Source organism: Monodon monoceros, unplaced genomic scaffold (assembly GCF_005190385.1).
Source record: "Monodon monoceros isolate NGI ecotype Baffin Bay Population unplaced genomic scaffold, NGI_Narwhal_1 Super_Scaffold_6, whole genome shotgun sequence".
In the NCBI taxonomy this organism is placed as follows: domain Eukaryota; kingdom Metazoa; phylum Chordata; class Mammalia; order Artiodactyla; family Monodontidae; genus Monodon; species Monodon monoceros.
The window spans coordinates 38989730-39015058 of NW_021703783.1; the positions used below are offsets into that span (position 1 = coordinate 38989730).

General features: G+C 41.2%; 1 protein-coding gene and 1 non-coding gene across 2 annotated transcripts; both read left to right on the plus strand.

Moving 5' to 3' along the window:
- Positions 1 to 1323: 1323 nt before the first annotated feature.
- Positions 1324 to 16003, plus strand: METTL7A (methyltransferase like 7A). Its single transcript, XM_029205702.1, has 2 exons — positions 1324 to 2153; positions 14655 to 16003. The coding sequence occupies exons 1-2, from the start codon at positions 1656 to 1658 to the stop codon at positions 14889 to 14891; spliced, it is 735 nt and encodes a 244-aa protein (XP_029061535.1). The 5' UTR covers positions 1324 to 1655; the 3' UTR covers positions 14892 to 16003.
- TRNAE-CUC lies at positions 6417 to 6489 on the plus strand. The gene has a single exon. It is a non-coding gene; the product is annotated as a tRNA-Glu (tRNA).
- Positions 16004 to 25329: the final 9326 nt, after the last annotated feature.

Here is a 25329-nt window from a genome sequence, read left to right on the forward strand (position 1 = left end):
ATTCTGGTGGTGGGCGTGGAGATCTACTCATCTCGTGGCCATCTAAGGCAAGCCTCATAAGTAAGCCCCCTTCTTATTAAACCTGCCAGCTACCAATCTGGAGTTGTCTGCTTCTTTCTTCAGTCTCTCCTTGCTCAGCGTGTACAGCAGCCAGGTTGTGAACTAACAACTGATAAGGTAGCCAGGAGACTGAAGAAACAAGCCCCGGGCAAGAGGCATTTAGGATAATATCCTGAGTTAGACATCAACCTCTATGTCAGGAGGGGTGGCCTGTATGTTAGATGCTTGTGGACCAATGTGTGAGTACAGGGGCACCCTGAAAAAGCCGGGTGTGTTGATGCATTTGTTTGAGGAACTGAGCAGAGCACATTGTGGCAAAGAAGGGAAACAAATGGCTCCTGCGGTGGGCTGTCCTCTATTGTGGGCAGTTCTGTGGCCACTGATGCCCAAATAGAGGCTGAAGCTGGAGTTGGACAGTTGGAAGAAGAGCTGAAGTTAGAGAAGAACATGCAGTTGTCCACTACTCTGCTAACTTCGGGGCTGGCAGACAAGGTACAAGAGCAGAATAATAAGTTGGAGACCTTCATGTGCCATTTTGCAAAGCTAGGAGGGCACAAGCTACTGCAGATTAAGGTCCAAGTACTTGTGGGAAAGCCTGACTAGGATGCTAAGAGGGAGAATCCCTGGGAAAGTGAGGAGAGCAAAGGGGAGGATGTTGTGGTGATTGAAACAGAGTGCCTCATGTTGCCCAACCCCTAATACAAAGAAAAAATTTAAATAGTAGTCACCCTAGACTTCTGATAATAGAGAAATACACCCCAAAACTCCTAGGAGAAAAACTTCATTCTTTCTCTGTCCCTGAAGCTGTGAATGTCTTTGAAATGTAAACACCCCAGGAGAAAACGAAAATACTGCCTACAGAGACTGAAGAAAAAAAGGGGGTGAGGGAAATGCTTTTCAAAATATAGGCTGCTATAACAACTACTGAGCCCGTGTGCCACAACTACTGAAGCCCACGCACCTAGAGCCTGTGCTCTGCAACAAGAGAAGCCACTGGAATGAGAAACCCACATGCAGCAACAAAGACCCAATGCAGCCAAAAAAAAAAAAAGGCCTCCACAAGAGACAAAAAATAAATAAAATCTTCAGAAAAAAAATTTGTTTAAAAAAACATGAGGGCGGAATGGAAGGGAAGTAGGAGGGGTCACGTAATAAATAGGCTTTGGCAGTGGCTTTCTGGTGTGGTTTAACCAGGCTCCACCCACGGATTCTGTTTTCTTAGCAGAGGTCACTGGAGAGCCAGACAGGCTGTAAGTATGCTGTGCATTTAAAACTTCAGCAGGAAACATGCAGTAGTCTCCAAGCAGGAATAGATTTGTAATAATGGGTTGTAATCAGCCTTCCTTCTAAGGAAAAGCTGAGAACCTTCTCATTTTACTTCATGAAAAGTAAGCTATGAGGCAACTTTTGGCAAACATCTAATAACTGGGTGAAATGGGCCTCTTGCCCGAGATTTTACTTCAGCTGCGTCTTTCCAGCACAACAAGCTCTTTCCTCTGCAGCTGATTGGCTCTGGAATGTGGCCAGAAACGTACTTCCTGCAATTAAAGGAGTCAGGCCTCTAACTGCTGACCTGTTTTCTTCTCTTCTGAGTGATGGCGCTGACCATTTTTATCCTCCGGCTGGCCGTCTGCATCCTGGCATTTCCCATGTACCTGCTGGACTTCCTGGGCCTGTGGAACTGGATATGCAAAAAATCGCTCCCCTACTTCTTGGCAAGGTTTACTGTGATGTACAACAAACAGATGGCAAGCAAGAAGCAGGAGCTCTTCAGCAATCTACAGGAGTTCGCAGGCCCCTCCGGGAAGCTCTCCCTGCTGGAGCTGGGCTGTGGCACAGGGCCCAACTTCAAGTTCTACCCGCCTGGATGCCGGGTGACCTGTATTGATCCCAACCCCAACTTTGAGAAGTTCTTGATCAAGAGCATTGCTGAGAACCGACACCTACAGTTTGAGCACTTCCTGGTGGCTGCCGGGGAGGACCTGCACCAGGTGGCCGACGACTCCATGGATGTGGTGGTCTGCACACTGGTCCTGTGCTCCGTGAAGAACCAGGAGCGGATCCTCCAGGAAGTGTGCAGAGTGCTGAGGCCGGTGAGTACAGGGTGTGAGGGCTGGTTAGTAGTAACCACTATCACCAAGGGCAGCCCTATCAATTTCAGGTAGATCAAACACCCTAACATAAAAACTACAACTACTAGAGAAGACACTGCTGAATTTTTTAAAAAATCTTAGAGTGGAAAAGAAGCTATATAGGAAAAGATTGATCATACATGAATATGTAAAATTTTAGAACTCCTGCAGAGAAAAAAAAGGAGTATAAAAAAACTTAAAGTACAAAAAAGTTTGTAAAAAATATTTGCCAAGGATGATAGATAATGCGTTAACTTCATATTAAAAGACGTTACAGGACTTCCCTGGTGGTCCAGTGGTTAAGAATCTGCCTGCCAAAGCAGGACACGGGTTCGATCCCTGGTCCAGGAAGATCCCACATGCCACGGAGCAACTAAGCCCGTGTGCCACAACTACTGAGCCTGCGCTCTAGAGCCCGCAAGCCGCAACTATTGAGCCCACGTGCCACAACTACGGAAGCCCGTGCGCCTAGAGCCCATGCTCTGCAACAAGAGAAGCCACTGCAATGAGAATCCCTTGCACTGCAACGAAGCGTAGCCCCCGCTCGCAGCAACTAGAGAAAGCCTGCATGCAGCTACAAAGACCCAGGGCAGCCAAAACTGAATAAATAAATTAATTTTTTAAAAAATTTTAATAAAAAAAATAAAAGACATTACATATCAAGATCAATAGAATTCTTAAATCAGTTTTTTAAAAAAGAGAAAAGTAAGCAAAGCACAGGAACAGAAATATAAATAAAAATAGCCAATATATAAATGTTGTCTTGCAATAAAAGAACAAATTAAAGCAAGATATCACTTATACATGGAATTTTAAAAATATAACAAACGAATGTATATAACAAACAGAAATAGACTCACAGATATAGAGAACTAGTGGTTACCAGAGGGGAGAGGGAAGTGGGGAGGGGCAAGGTAGTGGTGTGGGATTAAGAGATACAAACTACTATGTATAAAATAAATAAGCAACAAGGATATATTCTACAGCACAGGGAAATATAGCCATTATTTTGTAATAACTTTAAATGAAGTATAATCTATAAAAATTCTGAATCACTATGTTATACACCTGAAACTAATATAATATTATAAATCAACTATACTTCAATTAAGAAGAAATTAAAGCAAGATACTATTTTCACCTACTACACTGTCAGAGACTTTTAAGTTCAATATGGTGTTGGGGTGAGTTTGGGGGACTGGATTACCCCAATTGGAGGAAGTGCCCTCTTTGGAGGGCAATTTGATAATATCAAATTTTCAAGGACACTTCCTCCTTCATCCAACAGGAATTTATCCTATAGCTATACTGCACAAATGTGCAAAAACTCATTCATATGCGAAAATATTCATTACAGTATTTGTAATACCACAAATTGGAAATAACCTAAACATCCAGCAATAGGAGGTAGGAGGCTGTTAAGTAAATTGTCGCATCGTATAAAGGATTTCTGTGCAGCTGTTAAAAGAACAAGGAAGAGTTACCTATGTTGATATGAAAAAACTATCTCCTCAAGAGACAGTGTTAAATTAAAAAGCAATGAAAGCATAGAATATTATATACAGTATAAGTCCATTTGTGTGGGGGGGGGGAGAATATACCTATATAAGTATTTATGTTAATGGGAATGATACACAAGAAACTATTAACAGTGGTTACCTCTTGGGAAGGGAATTGGATGAGGGGAAGGAATTACTTTTCATATTATACCTCTCTGTATAGTTTGAAATTCTTTATACCTATATGTAATTTTCACATATTACCTTTATTGTTTGTTTAAAAACTAGTTTAAAATAGTTTTATTCTAAACATAGGTGAACATAAAGTATGGATATCTTTTTAAAATTAATTTATTTATTTATTGTTAATTTTTGGCTGCGTTGGGTCTTTGTTGCTGTGCGCGGGCTTTCTCTAGTTGCAGCGTGAAGGCTTCTCATTGGGGTGGCTCCTCTTGTTGCGGAGCACAGACTCTAGGTGCGTGGGCTTTGGTAGTTGTGGCATGTGGGCTCAGCAGTTGTGGCTCACAGGCTCTAGAGCACAGGCTCAGTAGTTGTGGCACTCGGGCTTAGTTGCTCCGCGGCATGTGGGATCTTCCCAGACCAGAACTCGAACCCATGTCCCCTGCATTGTCAGGTGGATTCTTAACCTCTGTGCCACCAGGGGAGTCTCAAGTATGGGTATCTTAACATTTGAATTTACTATACTAGAGGAAATGGATGTTCTGTAATTCCCAGTTTTATTTTCTAACAGAGGAAGTTCCTCAGGAAGAAAAGGACTTGAAGATAGTGTTTAGAGGCAATTAATATACAGTCGTCCCTCAATTTCCTCAGGGTCCCTCCCTGTCCCCTCCACAGATACCAAAATCTACAGAAGCTTAAGTCCCTTATATAAAATGGTGCAGTACCTGCATATAACTTATGCACCTCCTCCCATATACCTTAAATCATCTCTAGATTACTTATAATACCTAATACAATGTAAATGCTATGTAAACAGGTGCCAGCATGTGGCAAATTCAAGTTTTGCTTTTTTGGAACTTTCTGGATTTTTTCCAAACATTTTTGATCTGCATTTGGTTGAATCCAAGGATGCAGAACTTGTGGATACTGAGGGCCAACTGTAATTCTGTCTTTGGCTCAAGGATAGGCCAACGTCAAAGTAGTAACTGAAAAAAGTCTGATTCTGATACTCAAATCCTGGGTTCTTGTGTCCTAAGACTGGGCACAGTTAGAGGTTTTGCTTACAGTGTTACTAATCTCACAACACCTCTGCAAAGCAAATAACGGTCATCTCTGGTTTAAGCCCTGAGAGTGCCCTTAGGGGATCATATTCTTGGTAGTCTTCCTTAGCTCCTCCGAAGCACCCATTCTCTGCTGAACAGAACCAGGAGCTTTCCTACATTCTCATGTAGGAAACAGTCCTTTAAAGTAGGTATTGCCTTCATGTTGGATTGGGGAAACAGACCCAGAGGAGTTAAGAAACTTGCCTCAAGTTACACAGCCACTATGTCTGGCTTTAATGCAAATATTCTTATCACTGTACCACAGTGCTTGTCACTGCGGCTTTTTATCTGACTTCAACATTTCTACCACTTTTGCTGGCTTTTCTTCCTCTGCCCATCCCCTAAACGCTGGAGTTTCTTTTTTAGCTCTCATTTCACTTATATACACCCCCTGTGCAATCTCATGTACCCCCAATGTTTTCAATTACCGTGCATACACAAATGGCTTCCAAATCTAAGTATCAAGCTCAGATCTCTCTTCTAACCCCAGATCTTCATACCCAGCTGTCTACTCGACAGTCACCTGAATGGGTAACAGGCATCTCTAGCTTAACCTGTGTAACCCAGAGGGCATCAGCAACCTCCCCAGGCCTGGATCACCTCTTCTCTCCTGTCCTCTTCTATGGAAAAAAAATATTTCAATCAGGAAATTTCAAGTTTTCCATTCCTGAACACAGGTCTTACACTTACCCATAGATTTGGAGGAACTCCATCTCTAAACTCTGCCTGGGATAGCCAACACTAGGGAGGCTAGAAGAGGCTAAGGAGTGGGACAGTCACCCTGGGTCTGGGAGGTAATCATTGGTCCGTTTCCCCCTTCACCCCAGAGGTAGATAAGTAGAAAACTTCTGAAGACTCCTTAATAATGTGTAGCCTCTACTGTGTCCAGACTTGACCTATATGTATAGGACCGTCCTAGATGAAAGCAGCAGTTACTAACTCCTATATGACAGTAATTTACACACAGCATCCACTGACCAAATAAAATACCTAATGACAAAATATAACCATGAATTGAGTAACACTTTTAGATGATTCAGTATTTTAATAAAATAAATCCTATCGTTTACATCCTGTGACAATGGTACAAAAGTATAAGACATAGGCTTTTTGGATCCACCATCTGTGGTGGTGCCGCCACCAGGATGCAGATTTTTGTGAAGATCCGGACAGGGAAGACCATCACTCTCGAGGTCGAACCCTCGGATACAATAGAAAATGTAAAGGCCAAGATCCAAGATAAGGAAGTAATTCCTTCTGACCAGCGAAGACTGACCTTTGCTGGCAAGCAACTGGAAGATGGACGTACTTTGTCTGACTACAACATTCAAAAGGAGTCTACTCTTCATCTTCTGTTGAGACTTCGTGCTGGCACTAAGAAAAGGAAGAAGTCTTACACCACTCCCAAGAAGAACAAGCATAAGAGAAAGAGGGTTGGGAATTCCCTGGCGGTCCAGTGGTTAGGACTCTGCACTCTCACTGCGGAGGGCCCAGGTTCGATCCCTGGTTGGGAAACTAAGATCCCACAAGCCACACGGCCAAAAGAAAAAAAAGAGAGAGAGAGAGAGAGAGAGAAAGGTTAAGCTGGCTGTCCTGAAATACTGTAAGGCGGATCAGAATGGCAAAAGCAGTCCACCTTCATCGGGAGTGCCCTTCAGGTAAATGTGGTGTGGAGTTTTTATGGCCAGCCACTTGGACAAACACTATTGTGACAAATGTTGTCTGACCTATTGTTTCAACAAACCAGAAGACAGGTTATTGTATACTGGTTAATAAAAGACATGAACTAATGAACTAAAAAAAAAAAAAAGTATAAGACATGGTTATTTAGTCCCAGGCAGTACTAGGTATGGATTCAGACACCCACAGGTTTGCAAAGCAGAGCCTAAGAACAATACTCAGATGAATTTAAAGATTTTTTTTTTTAAATAAAAGAAGGGGAAATTTTAAAAACTGTAATTAAAAGGCAAACAACAAACAAGGGAAAACATCTGTAGTATATGTAGTCTAATTATACTAAAAGCCCTTACTAATCAGTAAGAATAAAACCAATGGCCTATTAGAAAACCGATAGTGGAGACTTGCCCTGTGGCACAGTGGTTAAGACTCGCAACGCAGGGGGCACAGGTTCGATCCCTGGTCGGGGAACTAGATCCCACATGCATGCCGCAACTAAGAGTGAGCATGTCACAGTTAAGGAGCCAGCGAGCCACAACTAAGAAGCCCACCTGCCACAACTAAGACCCAGCACAACCAAATAAATAAATAAAAGAAAAAAAGAAGAAAACTGATCATGGATATTAACAGACAAATCAGAAAACAAGAAATCCAAATAATCAATAAGGTTTAGTAAAAGATGTTACGATTACGAATATTAAAGCTATGCATGTTATCAAAACTACCATATTACACATCAAATTGACAAAGATATAGGAGAAAAAAGTACTGATGAGAGTTTATTGGAAATGGGCATTCACATCTATTGCTAGTATGAATGCAAACTGCTACAACTTTTCCAAAGGGCAATTTGACAACCTGTACCAAAAGCTTTAAAAAGGCACAGACTTTTGATTCAGCAATTCCACTTTTTAGCAAGTTATTTATTTGGAAATAATTATAGATGGTCACAAAGATTTATGGATAAGGATGTTCACTTTAACAGTATTCATAACAATGTAAAATTGGAAATAGCCTAAATGAGAATGATTAAATAAGAGATGGTAACTTCAGTGGTGTGAAATATTGCATAAAGGTTTTTTTAAACCATCTTTTAGAATAATACTCAAATACATAAATAAAATAAAACAGATTATAAAACAGAATGTATATTCCAATCCTAGTTTTAGAAAAAAAAATATTCATATAAATGTATACACAAAATTTTATTTTGTTTTTTTGATTTTTATTTTATTTTTTTACACAGCAGGTTCTTATTAGTTATCTATTGTATACATACTAGTGTATATATGTCAATCCCAATCTCCCAGTTCATCCTACCACCCCCACCCCCACTTTCCCCCCTTGATGTCCATATGTTTGTTCTCTACATCTGTGTCTCTATTTCTGCCTTGCAAACCGATTCATCTGTATCACTTTTCTAGATTCCACATATATGCGTTAATATACAATATTTGTTTTTCTCTTTCTGACTTACTTCACTCTGTATGACAGTCTCTAGCTCCATCCACGTCTCCACAAATGACCCAATTTCATTCCTTTCTATGGCTGGGTAATATTCCATTGTATATATGAACCACATCTTCTTTATCCATTCGTCTGTCGATGGGCATTTAGGTTGCTTCCATGACCTGGCTATTGTAAAGAGTACTGCAATGAACATTGGGGTGCATGTGTCTTTTTGAATTATGGTTTTCTCTGGGTATATGCCCAGTAGTGGAACTGCTGGGTCATATGGTAATTCTATTTTTAGCTTTTTAAGGACCCTCCATACTGTTCTCCATAGTGGCTGTATCAATTTACATTCCCACCAACAGTGCAAGAGGGTGCCCTTTTCTCCACACCCTCTCCAGCACTTTTTGTTTGTAGATTTTCTGATGATGCCCATTCTAACCAGCGTGAGATGATACCTCATTGTAGTTTTGATTTGCATTTCTCTAATAATTAGTGATGTTGAGCAGCTTTTCATATGCTTCTTGTCCATCTGTATGTCATCTTTGGAGAAATGTCTATTTAGGTCTTCTGCCCATTTTTGAATTGGGTTATTTGTTTTTTTAATATTGAGCTGCATGTGCTGTTTATATATTTTGGAGATTAATCCTTTATCTGTTGATTCATTTGCAAATATTTTCTCCCATTCTGAGGGTTGTCTTTTCGTCTTGTTTATAGTTTCCTTTGCTGTGCAAAAGCTTTTAAGTTTCATTAGGTCCCATTTATTTTTGTTTTTATTTCCATTACTCTAGGAGGTGGGTCAAAAAAGATCTTGCTGTGATTTATGTCAAAGAGTGTTCTTCCTACGTTTTCCTCTAAGAGTTTTATAGTGTCCGGTCTTACATTTAGGGCTTTAATCCATTTTGAGTTTATTTTTGTGTATGGTGTTAGGGAGTGTTCTAATTTAATTATTTTACATGTGGCTGCCCAGTCTTCCAAGCACCACTTACTGAAGAGACTGTCTTTTCTCCATTGTATATTCTTGCCTCCTTTGTCATAGATTAGTTGACCATAGGTGCGTGGGTTTCTCTCTGAGCTTTCTATCCTGTCCATCGATCTATGTTTCTGTTTTTTGTGCCAGTACCATATTGTCTCGATTACTGCAGCTCTGTAGTATAGTCTGAAGTCAGGGAGTCTGATTCCTCCAGCTCCGTTTTTTTCCCTCAAGATTGCTTTGGCTATTCAAGGTCTTTTGTGTCTCCATACAAATTTTAAGATTTTTTGTTCTAGCCCTGTAAAGTGCCATTGGTAATTTGATAGGCATTGCATTGAATCTGTATATTGCTTTGGGTAGTATAGTCATTTTCAAAATATTGATTCTTCCAAGCCAAGAACATGGTATATCTCTCCATCTGTTTGTGTCATCTTTCATTTCTTTCATCAGTGTCTTACAGTCTTCTGAGTGCAGGTTTTTTACCTCCTTAGGTAGGTTTATTCCTATGTATTTTATTCTTTTTGTTGCAATGGTAAATGGGATCGTTTCCTTAATCTGTCTTTCTGATTTTTTTGTTGTTAGTGTATAGGAATTCAAGAGATTTCTGTGCATTAATTTTGTATCCTGCAACATTTCCAAATGCATTGATTAGCTCTAGTAGTTTTCTGGTGGCATCTTTAGGATTCTCTATGTATAGCATCATGTCATCTGCAAACAGTGACAGTTTTACTTCTTTTCAAATTTGTATTTCTTTTTCTTCTCTGATTGCCATGGCTAGGAGTTCCTTGCCACTATGTTGAATAATAGTGGCAAGAGTGGACATCCTTGTCTTGTTCCTGATCTTAGAGGAAATGCTTGCAGTTTTTCACCATTGAGAATGATGTTTGCTGTGGGTATATGGCCTCTATTATGTTGAGGTAGGTTCCCTCTATGCCCACTTTCTGGAGAGTTTCTATCATAAATCGGTGTTGAATTTTGTCAAAAGCTTTTTCTGCATCTATTTACATGATCATATGGTTTTTATTCTTCAATTTGTTAATGTGGTGTGTCACATTTATTGATTTGCATATATTGAAGAATCCTTGCATCCCTGGGATAAATCCCACTTGATCATGGTGTATGATCCTTTAAATGTGTTGCTGGATTCTGTTTGCTAGTATTTTGTTGAGGATTTTTGCATCTATATTCATCAGTGATATTGGTCTGTAATTTTCTCTTTTTGTAGTATCTTTGTCTGGTTTTGGTATCAGGGTGATGGTGGCCTCGTAGAATGAGTCTGGGAGTGTTCCTCTACAACTTTTTGGAAGAGTTTGAGAAGGATGGGTGTTAGCTCTTCTCTAAATATTTGATAGAATTCACCTGTGAAGCCATCTAGTCCTGGACTTTTGTTTGCTGGAAGGTTTTTAATCACAGTTTCAATTTCATTACTTGTGATTGGTCTGTTCGTACTTTCTATTTCTTCCTGGTTCAGTCTTGGAGGGTTATACCTTTGTAAGAATTTGTCCATTTCTTCCAGGTTGTCCATTTTATTGGCATAGAGTTGCTTGTAGTATTCTCTTAGGATGCTTTGTATTTCTGCAGTGTCTGTTGTAACTTCTCCTTTTTCATTTCTAGTTTTATTGATTTGAGTCCTCTCCCTCTTTTTCTTGATGAGTCTGGCTAAAGGTTTATCAATTTTGTTTATCTTCTCAAAGAACAAGCTTTTAGTTGTATTGGTCTTTGCTATTGTTTTCTTTGTTTCTATTTCATTTATTTCTTCTCTGATCTTTATGATTTGTTTCCTTCTGCTAACTTTGGGTTTTGTTTGTTCTTCTTTCTCTAGTTCCTTTAGGTGTAAAGTTAGACTATTTGAGATTTTTCTTGTTTCTTGAGGTAGGATTGTATTGCTATAAACTTCCCTCTTAGAACTGCTTTTGCTGCATCCCATAGGTTTGGGATCATCGTGTTTTCGTTGTCATTTTTCTCTAGGTATTTTTTGGTTTCCTCTTTGATTTCTTCAGTGATCTCTTGGTTATTTAGTAATGTACTGTTTAGTCTCCATGTGTTTGTGTTTTTTACGTTTTTTCCCTGTAATTTATTTCTAATCTCATAGTGTTGTGGTTGGAAAAGACGCTTGACATGATTTCAGTTTTCTTAAATTTACCAAGGCTTGATTTGTGACCCAAGATGTGATCTATCCTGGAGAATGTTCCGTGTGCACTTGAGAAGAAAGTGTAATCTGCTGTTTTTGGATGGAATGTCCTATAAATATCAATTAGATCTATCTGGTCTATTGTCAATTAAAGCTTGTGCTTCCTTGCTAATTTTCTGTCTGGATAATCTGTCCATTGGTGTAAATGAGGTGTTAAAGGCCCCCACTATTATTGTGTTTTCCCGTTGATTTCCTCTTTTATAGCTGTTAGCATTTGCCTTATGTATTGAGGTGCTCTTATGTTGGGTGCATATATATTTATAGTTGTTGTATCTTCTTCTTGGATTGATCCCTTGATCATTATGTAGTGTCCTTCCTTATCTCTTGTAACAGTCTTTATCTTAAAGTCTATTTTATCTGATATGAGTATTGCTACTCCAGCTTTCTTTTGATTTCCTTTTGCATGGAATATATTTTCCCATCCCCTCACTTTCAGTTTGTATGTGTCCTGAAGTGGGTCTCTTGTAGACAGCATATATATGGGTCTCGTTTATGTATCCATTCAGCAAGCCTGTGTCTTTTGGTTGGAGCATTTAATCCATTCACATTTAAGGTAATTATTGATATGTATGTTCCTATTACCATTTTCTTAATTATTTTGGGTTTGTTTTTGCAGGTCCTTTTCTTCTCTTGTGTTTCCCATGTAGAAAAGTTCCTCTAGCATTTGTTGTAGAGCTGGTTTGGTGGTGCTGAACTCTCTTAGCTTTTGCTTGTCTGTAAAGCTTTTGATTTCTCCATCGAATCTGAATGAGATCCTTGCTGGGTAGAGTAATCTTGGTTGTAGGTTCTTCCCTTTCATCACTTTAAGTATATCATGCCACTCCCTTCTGGCTTGTAGAGTTTTTGAGAAATCAGCCGTTAACCTTATGGCAGTTCCCTTGTATGTTATTCGTTGTTTTTCCCTTGTTGCTTTTAATAATTTTTCTTTGTCCTTAATTCTTGTCAATTTGATTACTACGTGTCTTGGCGTGTTTCTCCTTGGGTTTATCCTGCCTGGGACTCTCTGCACTTCCTGGACTTGGGTTGCTATTTCTTTTCCCATGTTAGGGAAGTTTTCGACTATAATCTCTTCAAATATTTTCTTGGGTCCTTTCTCTCTCTCTTCTCCTTCTGGGACCCCTGTAATGCGAATATTGGTGCATTTAATACTGTCCCAGAGGTCTCTTAGGCTGTCTTCATTTCTTTTCATTCCTTTTTCTTTAATCTGTTCTGTGGCAGTGAATTCCACCATTCTGTCTTCCATGTCACTTATCCGTTCTTCTCCCTCAGTTATTCTGCTATTTATTCCTCTAGGGTAATTTTCATTTCAGTTATTGTATTGTTCATCTCTGTTTGTTTGTTCTTTAATTCCTCTAGGTGTTTGTTCTTTAATTCTTCTAGGTCTTTGTTAAACATTTCTTGCATCTTCTCGATCTTTGCCTCCATTCTTTTTCCAAGGTCCTGGATCATCTTCACTATCATTATTCTGAATTCTTTTTCTGGAAGGTTGCCTATCTCCACTCCACTTAGTTGTTTTTCTGGGGTTTTATCTTGTTCCTTCATCTGGGACATAGCCCTCTGCCTTTTCATCTTGTCTATCTTTCTTTGAATGTGGTTTCTGTTCCACAGGCTGCAGGACTGTAGTTCTTCTTGCTTCTGCTGTCTGCGCTCTGGTGGATAAGGCTATCTCAGAGGCTTGTGCAAGGTTCCTGATGGGAGGGACTGGTGGTGGGTAGAGCTGGGTGTTGCTCTGGTTGGCAGAGCTCAGTAAAACTGTAATCCACTTGTCTGCTGATGGGTGGGGCTGAGTTCCCTCCCTGTTGGTTGTTTGGCCCGAGGCAACCCAGCACTGGAGGCTACAGGCTCTTTGGTGGGGCTAATGGCAGACTGCCGGGGTGGGGGTGGGGGTGGGCTCATGCCAAGTAAGTACTTCCCATAATTTCTGCTGCCAGTGTCCTTGTCCCGGTGGTGAGCCACAGCCACCATCCGCCTCTGCAGGAGACCCTCCAACACTAGCAGGTAGGTCTGGTTCAGTCTCCTATGGGGTCACTGCTCCTTGCCCCTGGATCCTGATGTGCATACTACTTTGTGTGTGCCCTCCAAGAGTGGAATCTGTTTCCCCCAGTCCTGTCGAAGTTCTGCAATCAAATCCCACTAGCCTTCAAAGTCTGATTCTCTGGAAATTCCTCCTCCCATTGCCAGACACCCCAGGCTGGGAAGCCTGACGTGGGGCTCAGAACCTTCACTTCAGTGGGTGGACTTCTGTGGTATAAGTGTTCTCCAGTTTGTGAGTCACCCACCCAGCAGTTATGGGACTGATTTTATTCTGATTGCGCCCCTCCTACCATCTCACTGCAGCTTCTCCATTGTCTTTGGATGTGGGGTATCTTTTTTGGTGTGTTCCAGTGTCTTCCTGTCGATGACTGTTAGTTGGGATTCCGGTGCTCTCACGAGAAGGAATGAGTGCATGTCCTTCTACTCCACCATCTTCCACAAAATCTTAACAGTAGTTGTCTCGAGGTGATGAAAGATGATTGACCGTTTTTCTTTGTAAACTTTTCTATATTTTCTGAATTTTCTAAAATAATATTGGTGAGACAGTATTGCCAGCCTCTGGAACCAGACCACCCAAGGTAAAAACCTGATTCTGACATTTGTAAGCTGTATGACCTTGGGCAAGTTGTTTATTTTCTATGTGACTCTGTTTCCTCACCTGTAGAACACAGGAATGATAATAATAATACTTACCAAATAAGTGTATTGTGAGGATTGAGTTAATATGTGATAGGCCTTACAGGCAGGATCTTGCATGCAGTAACTGCTTTAAATTCTAACTATTATTATGTATTACCTTTATGAACAGAAAATATAGATTGGCAACTCTGTATAAAATCTGACAGAAGACGACACTATTTACCAGAATAGTATCATAGTAAGTTTGAATTTCTCCATGTCTTCTCATGAAGTTGGCCTTTGGGGCCACTGAAATCTGACATTTAATCATCTTATAGGACTTCCCTGGTGGTCCAGTGGTTAAGAATCCACCTGCCAATGCAGGGGACACGGGTTTGAGCCCTATTCCGGGAAGATCCTACATGCCGCGGAGCAAGTAAGCCCATGCGCCACCATTACTGAGCCTGTGCTCTAAAGCCCGTGAGCCACAACTATTGACGCCCACGCGCCTAGAGCCCATGCTCCACAACAAGGGAAGCCACCACAATGAGAAGCCTGTGCACCGCAATGAAGAGTAGCCCCCGCTCACTGCAACTAGAGGAAGCCCGCGCACAGCAACGAAGACCCAGTGCAGCCATAAATAAATTAATTAATTTTTAAAAATCATCTTATAATTTTTTTCCCCCAAACTAAAATCCTTGATGTGTTTTTTTTTTTTTTTCTTTTCTTTCTCAGGGAGGAGCTTTTTATTTCATGGAGCATGTAGCAGCTAAGCCTTCAACCTGGAATTACTTCTGGCAACAGGTCCTGAATCCTGTCTGGTACCTTCTGTTTGATGGATGCAATCTGACCAGAGAGAGCTGGAAGGCCCTGGAGCGGGCCCGCTTCTCCAAGGTGAAGCTGCAGCACTTACAGGCCCCCCTGGCCTGCGAGCTCCTGCGCCCTCACATCTATGGATATGCTGTGAAATAGGAGTTGAGACCTGATGGGCTCGAATAATTTAAGGTTTGGGTTTTACACTTAAAATACTAATTGGGGGACTTCCATCATGGTGCAGTGGTTGAGAGTCTGCCTGCCAATGTGCAGAACACAGGTTAGATCCCTGGTCCAGAGGATCCCGCATGCCATGGGGCAACGAAGCCCGCGTGCCACGGCTGTTGAGCCTGTGCTCTGGAGCCCAGGAGCCACAACTACTGAGGCCACGAGATACAACTGCTGAGGCCCGTGTACCTAGAGCCCATGCTCCACAGCAAAGAAGTAGCCCCTGCTCACCACAGCTAGAGAGGTCCTGCACACAGCAATGAAGACGCAACACAGCCACACACACACACACACAAAACTAATTGGGAGAAGGGAACCCCCTTTTTTAGGTAAATTTGAATTTCATCACTAAAAGTTTATGTTATAACCTATTTAGCTATTTTCTATTGTCTCCCAAAGAATCAAAAACAAAACAAAACAGCTTTGAACTCTCCCTTAATGGAAACAATGGGCTTTCATAATTGAAGTCCACCATTATCCTCAAACCTTACTTTATTCAGTAACTTCAGATTTTTTCTGTCTTATTTAAATTATTACCCAACAGATTTTAATTTTACCTTCTCTTTGAGAGGTTGATGCTAATTAGCAGTTAAATCACTCAAAAGAAGACTTTGAAGAGGGAGATGTGAAAAGATCTCTTTTTTTTAATTAATTCATTTATTTATTTATCTTTGGCTGCGTTGGGTCTTCGTTGCTGTGCGTGGGTTTTCTCTAGTTGCGGCACGCGGGCTTCTCATTGTGGTGCCTTCTCTTGTTGCGGAGCACAAGCTCTAGGTGCACAGGCTTCAGTAGTTGTGGCTCACAGGCTCTAGAGCACAGGCTCAATAGTTGTGGCGCACAGGCTTAGTTGCTCCGCAGCATGTGGGATCTTCCTGGACCAGGGCTCGAATCCGTGTCCCCTGCATTGTCAGGCGGATTCTTAACCACTGCGCCAGCACGGAAGTTCCCAAAAAATCTTAATAATTCACAAACTAAATAAAGAAATACTAACTAGTTGAAAACTCCAAACCTAAACAGCACAGATTTTTTTTTTTAAAGAAATCTGAATCGGGGCCTCCCTGGTGGCGCAGTGGTTGAGAGCCCGCCTGCCGATGCAGGGGACGTGGGTTCGTGCCCCGGTCCGGGAAGATCCCACATGCCGCGGAGCGGCTGAGCCCGTGAGCCGTGGCCACTGAGTCTGCGCGTGCAGAGCCTGTGCTCCGCAACGGGAGAGGCCGCAACAGTGAGAGGCCCGCGTATCGCAAAAAAAAAAAAAAAAAAAAATCTGAATCTATTTGTTGTCCTTAGTATCATTGGGCTGGCTTTGGCTTTCAAAATTAATGTACCAGGATGCTACACCTAGTTCTGCCCAGCTTTGTTATGTTTTTTATTCTGGTATTCCACCAGAGTTTGTTTCCCTGCATTCCAGTCTTCAATTCTTAAGATGAAGTTTGCACTTGACACTTCAGTATATCCATAAAACTATATGAAGCAGTTAGAGTTCTTGGGTTCATTTTCCTTATTATCTAACGTATACTTTGCTGAATGTAGTAAATTGCAGGCAAAGAAAAGGCGCACTGTAATTAGAGAAACCTTGAATAATTAGATACGCTTTGTAAGAGCCGCCTCAAAATAAGCAAGCTGTGAGTCTGTAAAGAGGTAGATAAATACTGTTCGGATTATTCTGATCAAATTTCCACTCTGGTCTCAAGATGATTTCTTTGTTCCCTGTAACCATGGAAACCTTGGAAAATCATCACAAGTGCTTTGAGAACAAGTTGGTCAATAAGAGGACTTAGAATTTTCAGCAATAGTTTGCATGCATTTTAATAAATTTAGAATATTTTCTGAGATGATTTTGCAAAGAGACTACTTTAAATATCAAATCAATAAATTCACATACATTTTAGGAATGGAAATAAAATTAATGGTTTATATCTTTGCTGGCTTGGTTTCATTTTTCTTAGTGTCTCTGGGAGGGCTTTCCTTCACTGTGGAAAATTAAGCTATTTGAACATACAGATTTTTCCTTCTACAGCCAGGTAACTCTAAATACAGCTAGCAAATATTATTTATTTATTTATTTATTTATTATTTGGCTGCGTTGGGTCTTCGTTGCTGCGTGTGGGCTTTCTCTAGTTGCAGCGAGCAGGGGCTACTCTTCATTGCACAGGCTTCTCATTGTGGTGGCTTCTCTTGTTGTGGAGCATAGGCTCTAGGTGCGTGGACATCAGTAGTTGCCACGCGAGGGCTCAGTAGTTGTGGCGCATGGGCTTAGCTGCTCCACAGCATTTGTGAAATCCATAGAGCAGAAAGAAAGCTTACTATTCTCTCTTGAGCGTGAAAACAGTTAATGTTTCAGTGAGGTTAGGACATGCATCTATGGCCTCCTGAGCTATGGAACATGAATATCCTCCCTCTATGGTCTTCCAAAAGTAGGAGCCTCCTTATTTACCCACCTCACTACTGGTTAGGTCGGTCTAGGGATTGAGAAATATGAAAAGCCACAGGTTGACATGGTGAAGTGTTACTGCCACATTGGAAGGTGAGTCATACCAAAGTACAAAGTACTAGGCACATTCTTATCAACTCCCTCTTGTTTGAACAGGGTAGCCAAATTTTTTTTTTAATATTTATTTATTTGGCTGCGCCGGGTCTTAGGTTTGGCACGTGGGATCTTAGTTGCGGCATGCAGGATCTAGTTCCCTGACCAGGGATCGAGCCTGGGCCACCTGCATTGGGAGCGTGGAGTCTTAGCCACTGGACCACCAGGGAAGCCCCAGTGTAGCAAATATTATCCTCACTCTTTATAGGTGCAGAAAAATAAGTAAGTGAAATTTCTTACATTCCACAAGTTACTGAGCAAGTCCTAGGGCCACGATTCCTAAAGCCACAACACCTGTTTTGACAAGCATCGCTGCCGTACTACCTTCTCACTGCTTTCTTCCCCAGGCCCAGAAAACACACATTTATGATCATTCAAAGAGCCTAAGGAAGTGACCTAAGCCTGTGCAAAATGGAAACAGAAAAGAGTCAAAACACGTCCAGTGTCTTTTAGGTCCTGTGTTCGTTAGATTCCCTTGATTGCAGGTGACAGAACTTCCAATCCAAAAAGGCTTATGCAGGAAAAGGACTCCACTGACTCAAATTAGTGAAAAGTAGTCGGGCAGAAAACCTCAGGCACAGCTTGAGCAAGGCTCAGATAATGTTATCAGGAGCCAGACAGTGTCTAGGGTCACATCTGCCCTCCTCTCTGTTTCAGGTGGTGAGTCTCTGAAGTAATGCCAATCTTCATGCTTCCAGGGCCCATGGCCAGTTGGAAAGATCAAGTCCACTTTTGCAAAGACTCCAACCAAAGTTCTAGATCGAGTCTCACTTGGCTCTTATGGACAATATTAGGTCACAAGCCCACCCCTGAATCAATCGTCATATTTCAGTGGGATGGGTCATGCTGATCGGCACAGTGCTTCTTCCCTAGGGCTGAGCTCACCCAGACCATGTGGACTGAGACATGGAGAGTTGTGTATCCTCCAAATGAAAGCAGAGCCTGTGACTGGGGAAAGCACGCAGGCACACTACGAATGCGCATTGTAAGTACAAAGCTACATTCTGATCAGGCCCTCTGCCGGCTTTTCTGTGGTCCATCAAGTAGTGCCACGCTTAGAACACTGGATTTTCAGTGGGATAACAGCACGCAATGAGAGAAGTAAAAGCAAAAAGGACACTGGCTTTGGCGTCAAAGTTACGTGGGTCAAGTTCTGGCTGTGCCATTCGTTGACTATGTGACCTGGGGCGTGTTACTTTTCTAGTGTCACTTTCCTCATCTGTTAATGGGGATAAGAATACCTAAAAGGGTTACTGTGAGGAGTTAACGAAGTGAGGCACTTGGTGCTTAATAAATGCTGAACTTCATTCGACAAATATTTACTGAGTGCCTATTGTGCACTCTGCTCTTAGTGATTGGCTTAGAGCCCTGAATAAGCTAGACTCGTTCCCTGCCCTGGTGGAGCATACAGTTGTGGTCAGTGCTCTCTAAGAGGGAGAAGTGCAGGGTACAGGAGAATGGAATCTGACCCTCCTGGGGGGAGGGTCAGAGGCTTCCCTGAGGAAGTGACGTGTGAACTGAATTCCAGAGGATGAATAGAGAGTATTTCAGCCTAATGGAACAGCTTGTGCCACAGACAAATAAAAAGAAGAAACACAGTATGTTCAAGGAAGTGAAAGGAAGTAGGCAGGGCTGGGCACCAGAGCCTGAAGGGCAGATTTGGGGATGGCTACTATTCCATCAGCTTGTTCCTAATTTTGTTAAGGCCCTGGGTCCATGAGCTCAACACTTATTTTAACGGCTAACAACGACCTAACAACGACAACAACAAAAACAGTTAAATTTTATTATATTTATATAATATATACTAATTATATTCTGTTCCTAACTGTTCTGATATTCCAATTGCTTCTCCTGAATTCCTACCTATTTCACACTTGAATAGAAAGTGAGGCAAACATTACATAATAGTTCCTTTTGTACTCCTGACCCTAACGTAAGCCTTTCTCTTCGGTATTGCTTTAGAAAACACAGAGCTTAACATAACTGAAATTCAATTCTTATTTATCTGTTGAGGCAACTGAGGGTGTAATGAATCATAGCAGACTAATGTCAACAAAAGCAAAAAATAAAACTATTCAATAAGCTTCACTTTAAATACCTCAAAATTTAAAACCAAAAGCATTCAGGCTATATTAAAGAAAAACCAGAATTCCCTGAACCATGGAATCACCAGAGAATTGGGGGCAGAAGTTATGTTAACTAAGGACACAGGAAATGAACATAGAGTGGCCAATGTTCCCAATTTCTAGTTCAGTTAAGAAAAAATAGTAATACGCAGTCAAGTAAGGCATTATTTGTTTCTAAAGGAAACTATTTGGAAACCTGCAGAGAATTACATGGGAACAAGGAAAATCACCATTCAGAATTCACCATTCTTAAAGGTGAAAATCTCTCACATCCCATAGTGCAACCCAGGCTGCATCCTTCTCAATCTTTAAAATGTATCTGACCCTGATGTCAACTTTCTCCTTGGAATGATCCTTTTTTTTCCATGAGTCTAACAGCTAATAATAAAAATGTCCATTTATTACATGCCGTCTTTATACTAGGAAGTTTACACAGTTATTTTACATAGTACTCATAACTTTACCAGGCAGGTAAAATTATCTGCTCCTGACAAAGGAGAAAGCCGACCAGACCAGTGGATGTTCCGTTACTTGCCCAAGGCCACATAGTGAGTGGCCACCCTGGTTTTCCCACGTAGCTCACCTGACTCCAAAGCCCAGAGCTCCTCACGGTGCTGCCCTGCTTCTCAAGGTCTTCTGAATCCTCGTCTCTGTAACTGTTTCCTTCTTCCTCCACCATTCCTCTTGAACGATCCCCTAAGACTCATTCAGTCTGTATACAGTCCCTTAAGAGTTTCTTATACTCTTAGGCTGTGAACCACCACCTACATGAAGAAGATTTCTAAACCTCACACTTTCCATGCCTTTGATACTTCAGATTTAACCCATCGAAAAAGAATTTACTCTCTGCTTCCCTAAGTAAGCAACACTTTCCAACTTCCTCAATATCTATGATTATTTCCCAAGGACCAGGTAAAGTGATGCTTCTAGAAAGCATTCTCTGGCTGTTTCAAGAAGCTTCTTCTTTGAGAAATCACTTAGCACTCACTAATATCCACCAATCTCTTCTTCCTTTCTTCTACGTGCCAAATATAGTGTGTACTACACAGCAGGTGCTCAGAAAGTATTTGCCAATGGATTCACTGTCAGGTCCTGCCTCTTCTACATACCTCTCAACTGGTCCCTTCTACTGCACTTCCGCAGCCACCATCTTAGCATGAGAACTAATGCCTGAATGACCGTATGTATAAATTGAGTGGGGATGGCTGAAGTGATAAACCATTTATGTCGGAACTTGCCAGGTGTCGCCTGATTCAAGGGTATGACAGGGAAGTAGCTCTAAGGTGAGGAGGAGATACTACATCTGGATACAGTAGCAGAAAAACACTCCTTTTATAACCGACTTAACCTTCTTTGCCCTCCTTCACCCAATACACCCCATGGAAAAATAGGAGCTCAGCAAACAACTTTCCTGGGGTACGAAGAAGTGGCTTCCTAGGCACGCACCAATATCTCACCCAAGTCATAATCTCTCATACCAGAAACTGCTTCAAACTGGTCTCCATGCCTCCACGCCTTCATCACCCCTTCCTGAGCATGAGCTCATTATTTCCACAATACTTTAATCTGACCATTCTCACTCAGCATAAGACTGAATTTAAACTGCTCAACTTTGAATTTAGGGCCATCTGTCAACTGACACCTCAACGCTTTTCCCAGCTTTGTGGTCCAGTGGAAAAAGCATGGGGTGTCAAGTCAGAATATGTGAATTCAAACCTCATCATTGCATCTTACTAATATTTTATTCACTTAATATAAGAGGACAACAGTACCCACATCTCCTAGGATTTTTGTGAGGATGAAATGAGATGTAACATGGTTAGTAAAAGCACTGAAACTGCTCCACAAGGCCCCTCACTCTGGTCAAGGCCCTGCCTCCTTAAGCATTTGCAAGAGGAATAAAGTATATTTTCCTATCAGAAAAGATATTTTACTTCTATAAATGTCATCCTGGAATTCCAATCGACCAGATTATTACACACTATAATGTTTTCTGAAGATTCAGCATTTTTAAAAAGAAAACTTCCATAAAAAAATAACTTGGCAAAAAAAAAATAAAAATAAAAATAACTTGGCAAAGCTCTCATTTTTGTACCTGACAATAAAAAATTGGCACCTGTAATGAGATGAGATGCACTTGCTTCAGCTACTGCAAATAACTTCTATAGGGAATGTTACGGATACAGACGAGATTTTCTAAGTACCTCTAATCTTGGCTCCCATCTTACCTGTCAAGCTAAGCAGGTAGTATTAAGACTATAAAAGAAGTAGCACTCCGTTCAAATTCTATGTCACCTCTTAGGTTATAGGAACAGATTATTAACTCTGATCCCAGAGGAAGAGCTTTTTTTCCATTTTATTGTCCACCAAAGCTTAGGAACAAAGAAATCTAAAAACTTTTTTTTTTTTTTTTAAATCAAAGGCTGGACTTCCCTGGCAGTCCAATGGTTAAGACTCCACGCTTCCACTACAGGGGGCATGGGTTTGATCCCTGGTCGGGGAACTAAGATTCCACCCACAGGCCATGCAGCACGGTCAAAAAAAAAAAAAGCAAAGCCTGAAACAGTAAGATAAATACACATTTATTTATAAATATAAATGATGCCATATACCAAACTGCTTGCCAATGCATACAATCTCATCTGCCCAAATATTATTGATAAAAGTGGGAGGAAACACTGGAGAAAATGGACAATATTAATAAACTGTTAACCTGTCAGCCTACATTTTTCCACTGGGCTTTTATTTTCTTCCCTTCATGTTGTGTAGGGCCCTTCTGAGTAAAATTTTATAAAGAAATATTTGCCTCCCGCTCACACAGCACCTGCGTGACAGGTATGTCTGAAATGTGAGAATTAGCTTAAGATGGTGCTAACTAATCCCAATTCTTTTTTTTTTTTTTTTTTTTTTGCGGTACGCGAGCCTCTCACTGCCATGGCCTCTCCCGCTGCGGAGCACAGGCTCCGGACGCACAGGCTCAGCGGCCATGGCTCACGGGCCCAGCCGCTCCGCGGCATGTGGGATCTTCCCGGACCGGGGCACGAACCCGCGTCCCCTGCATCGGCAGGCGGACTCTCAACCACTGTGCCACCAGGGAAGCCCCCCCAATTCTTAATTTTTATGGGGTCCTAAGAGATTCCTTGAGAGTCTGATGAAAGATACAGATCCACTCCTGGGGAAAAAATGCTCCTACAAATAAACACACCATTTCTAGAGGGAAACAGACATGCCAAACACCTGTCTAAGCATATTGTCATCGCCTCCAAAGCACCACGCAGAAAATTTTAAACTCTTAAGTCTCTTTCTTGAAACGCAGCCTTCCAGCCTTTCACCTCTCCCACTACATCTGTTCTTCAACTTGGAGACCTCGAATGAGTCTCATCTACCTTGGGCTACCAACCAACACCGAGTCCCTTCTCTAACCAGGCTGGACTGCATTGTAAACCAATTCATCACCACTCTCCAATCATGCCTCCAGTTCCTATTGCCATAAAAATCTGCCAATATCTGACCATGGCTCTCCTTTACGCCAATCTGCTCCTTATTCTGTATTTTTTTTTATCTCAGTGAATAGCAAAATCCCTTTTTGTCACTGTCACTCAAGCTGGGAACCAAGACATCATCCTAGCTTTCTCTTTCTCTTACCTCTCACAACCAGTAAGACACCAACCCTTCCTTTCTCCCTCCATTGCTTCTGTACACATCACTCCTTACTTCAATGAAGTGACCTCAGCCCCACCCCCTTCAATCTGTCCTCCATGATGCCTCTAGAAGCTAAATAAAAAATCACTTCCTGCCTGAAATCCTTTGATGGTTTCTCATGGCTTTCAGGTTAAAGTTCAAAATCCTTCGCTTAAAATGCAAGGCTCTGTAGTGTAGTCTGAAGTCAGGGAGTCTGATTCCCCCAGCTCTGTTTTTCTTTCTCAAAATTGCTTTGGCTATTTGGGGTCTTTTGTGTTTCCATACAAATTTACAAATTTTTTGTTCTAGTTTTGTGAAAAATGCCATTGGTAATTTGATAGGGATTGCACTGAATCTATAGATTGCCTTGGGTAATATAGTCATTTTGACAATACTGATTCTTCCAATCCAAGAACGTGGTATATCTTTCCATCTGTTTGTGTCATCTTTGATTTCTTCCATCAGCATCTTATAGCTTTCTGAGTACAGGTACTGTACTGGCACAAAAACAGAAGTATAGATCAAAAGAGCAGGATAGAAAGTTCAGAGATAAACCCATGCACCTGTGGTCAACTAATCTATGACAAAGGAGGCAAGAAGATACAACGGAGAAAAGACAATTTCTTCAATAAGTGGTGCTGGGAAAACTGGACAGCTACATGTAAAAGAATGAAATTAGAACACTCTCTAACATCACACACAAAAATAAATTCAAAATGGGTTAAAGACCTATATGTAAGGCCGATACTATAACACTCTTAGAGGAAAACATAGGCAGAACACTCTCTGACATAAATCGCAGCCAGATCTTTTTTGATCCACCTCCTAGAGTAATGGAAGTAAAAACAAAAATAAACAGATGCTTTTGCACAGCAAAGGAAACCATAAACAAAACGAAAATGAAAAGACCACCCACAGAATGGGAAAAAATATTTGCATACGAAGTGACTGACAAGGGATTAATCACCAAAATACAAAAACAGCTTATGCAGCTCAATATCAAAAAGACAAACAATCCAATCAAAAAATGGCAGAAGATCTAAATAGACATTTCTCCAAAGAAGACAGACAAATGGCCGAAAAACACATGAAAAGATGCTCAACATCCCGAAACTAAGGAGTCCGCGAGCCACAACTAAGGAGCCCACCTGCCTCAACTAAGACCTGGTGCAACCTAATTAATTAATTTTTTTAAAAAGCTGCTCAACATCACTAATTATTAGAGAAATGAAAATCAAAACTACAATGAGGTATCACCTCACACCGGTCAGAATGGCCATCATCAAAAAATCTACAAACAGTTAATGCTGAAGAGGGTTTGGAGAAAAGGGAACCCTCCTACACTGTTGGTGGGAATGTAAATTGGTACAACCATTATGGAGAACAGTACGGAGGTTCCTTAAAAAACTCAATATAGAGCTACCATATGATCCAGCAATCCCACTCCTGGGCATATATCCAGAGAAAACCATAATTCGAAAAGACACACACACCCCAATGCTCACTGCAGCACTATTTACAATAGCCAAGACATGGAAGCAACCTAAATGTCCATCGACAGATGAATGTATCAAGAAGATGTGGTACATATATACAATGGAATATTAGCCAGCCATGAAAAAGAATGAAATAATGCTATTTGCAGCAACATGGATGGACACAGAGATTATCATACTGAGTGAAGTAAGTCAGATACAGAAAGACAACATATGATACCACTTATATGTGGAATCTTAAGAAAATGATACAAATGAACTTATTTACAAAACAGAAACAGACTCACAGATCTCAAAATCAAACATATGGTTACCAAAGGGGAAATGTGGGAGGAAGTGATAAATTAGGAGAGTGGGATTAACATATACACACTACGATATATAAAATAGATAACTGGGAGTTTCCTGGTGGTCCAGTGGGTAAGACTCTGGGCTCCCAATGCAGGGGGCCCAGGTTTGATCCCTGGTCAGGGAACTAG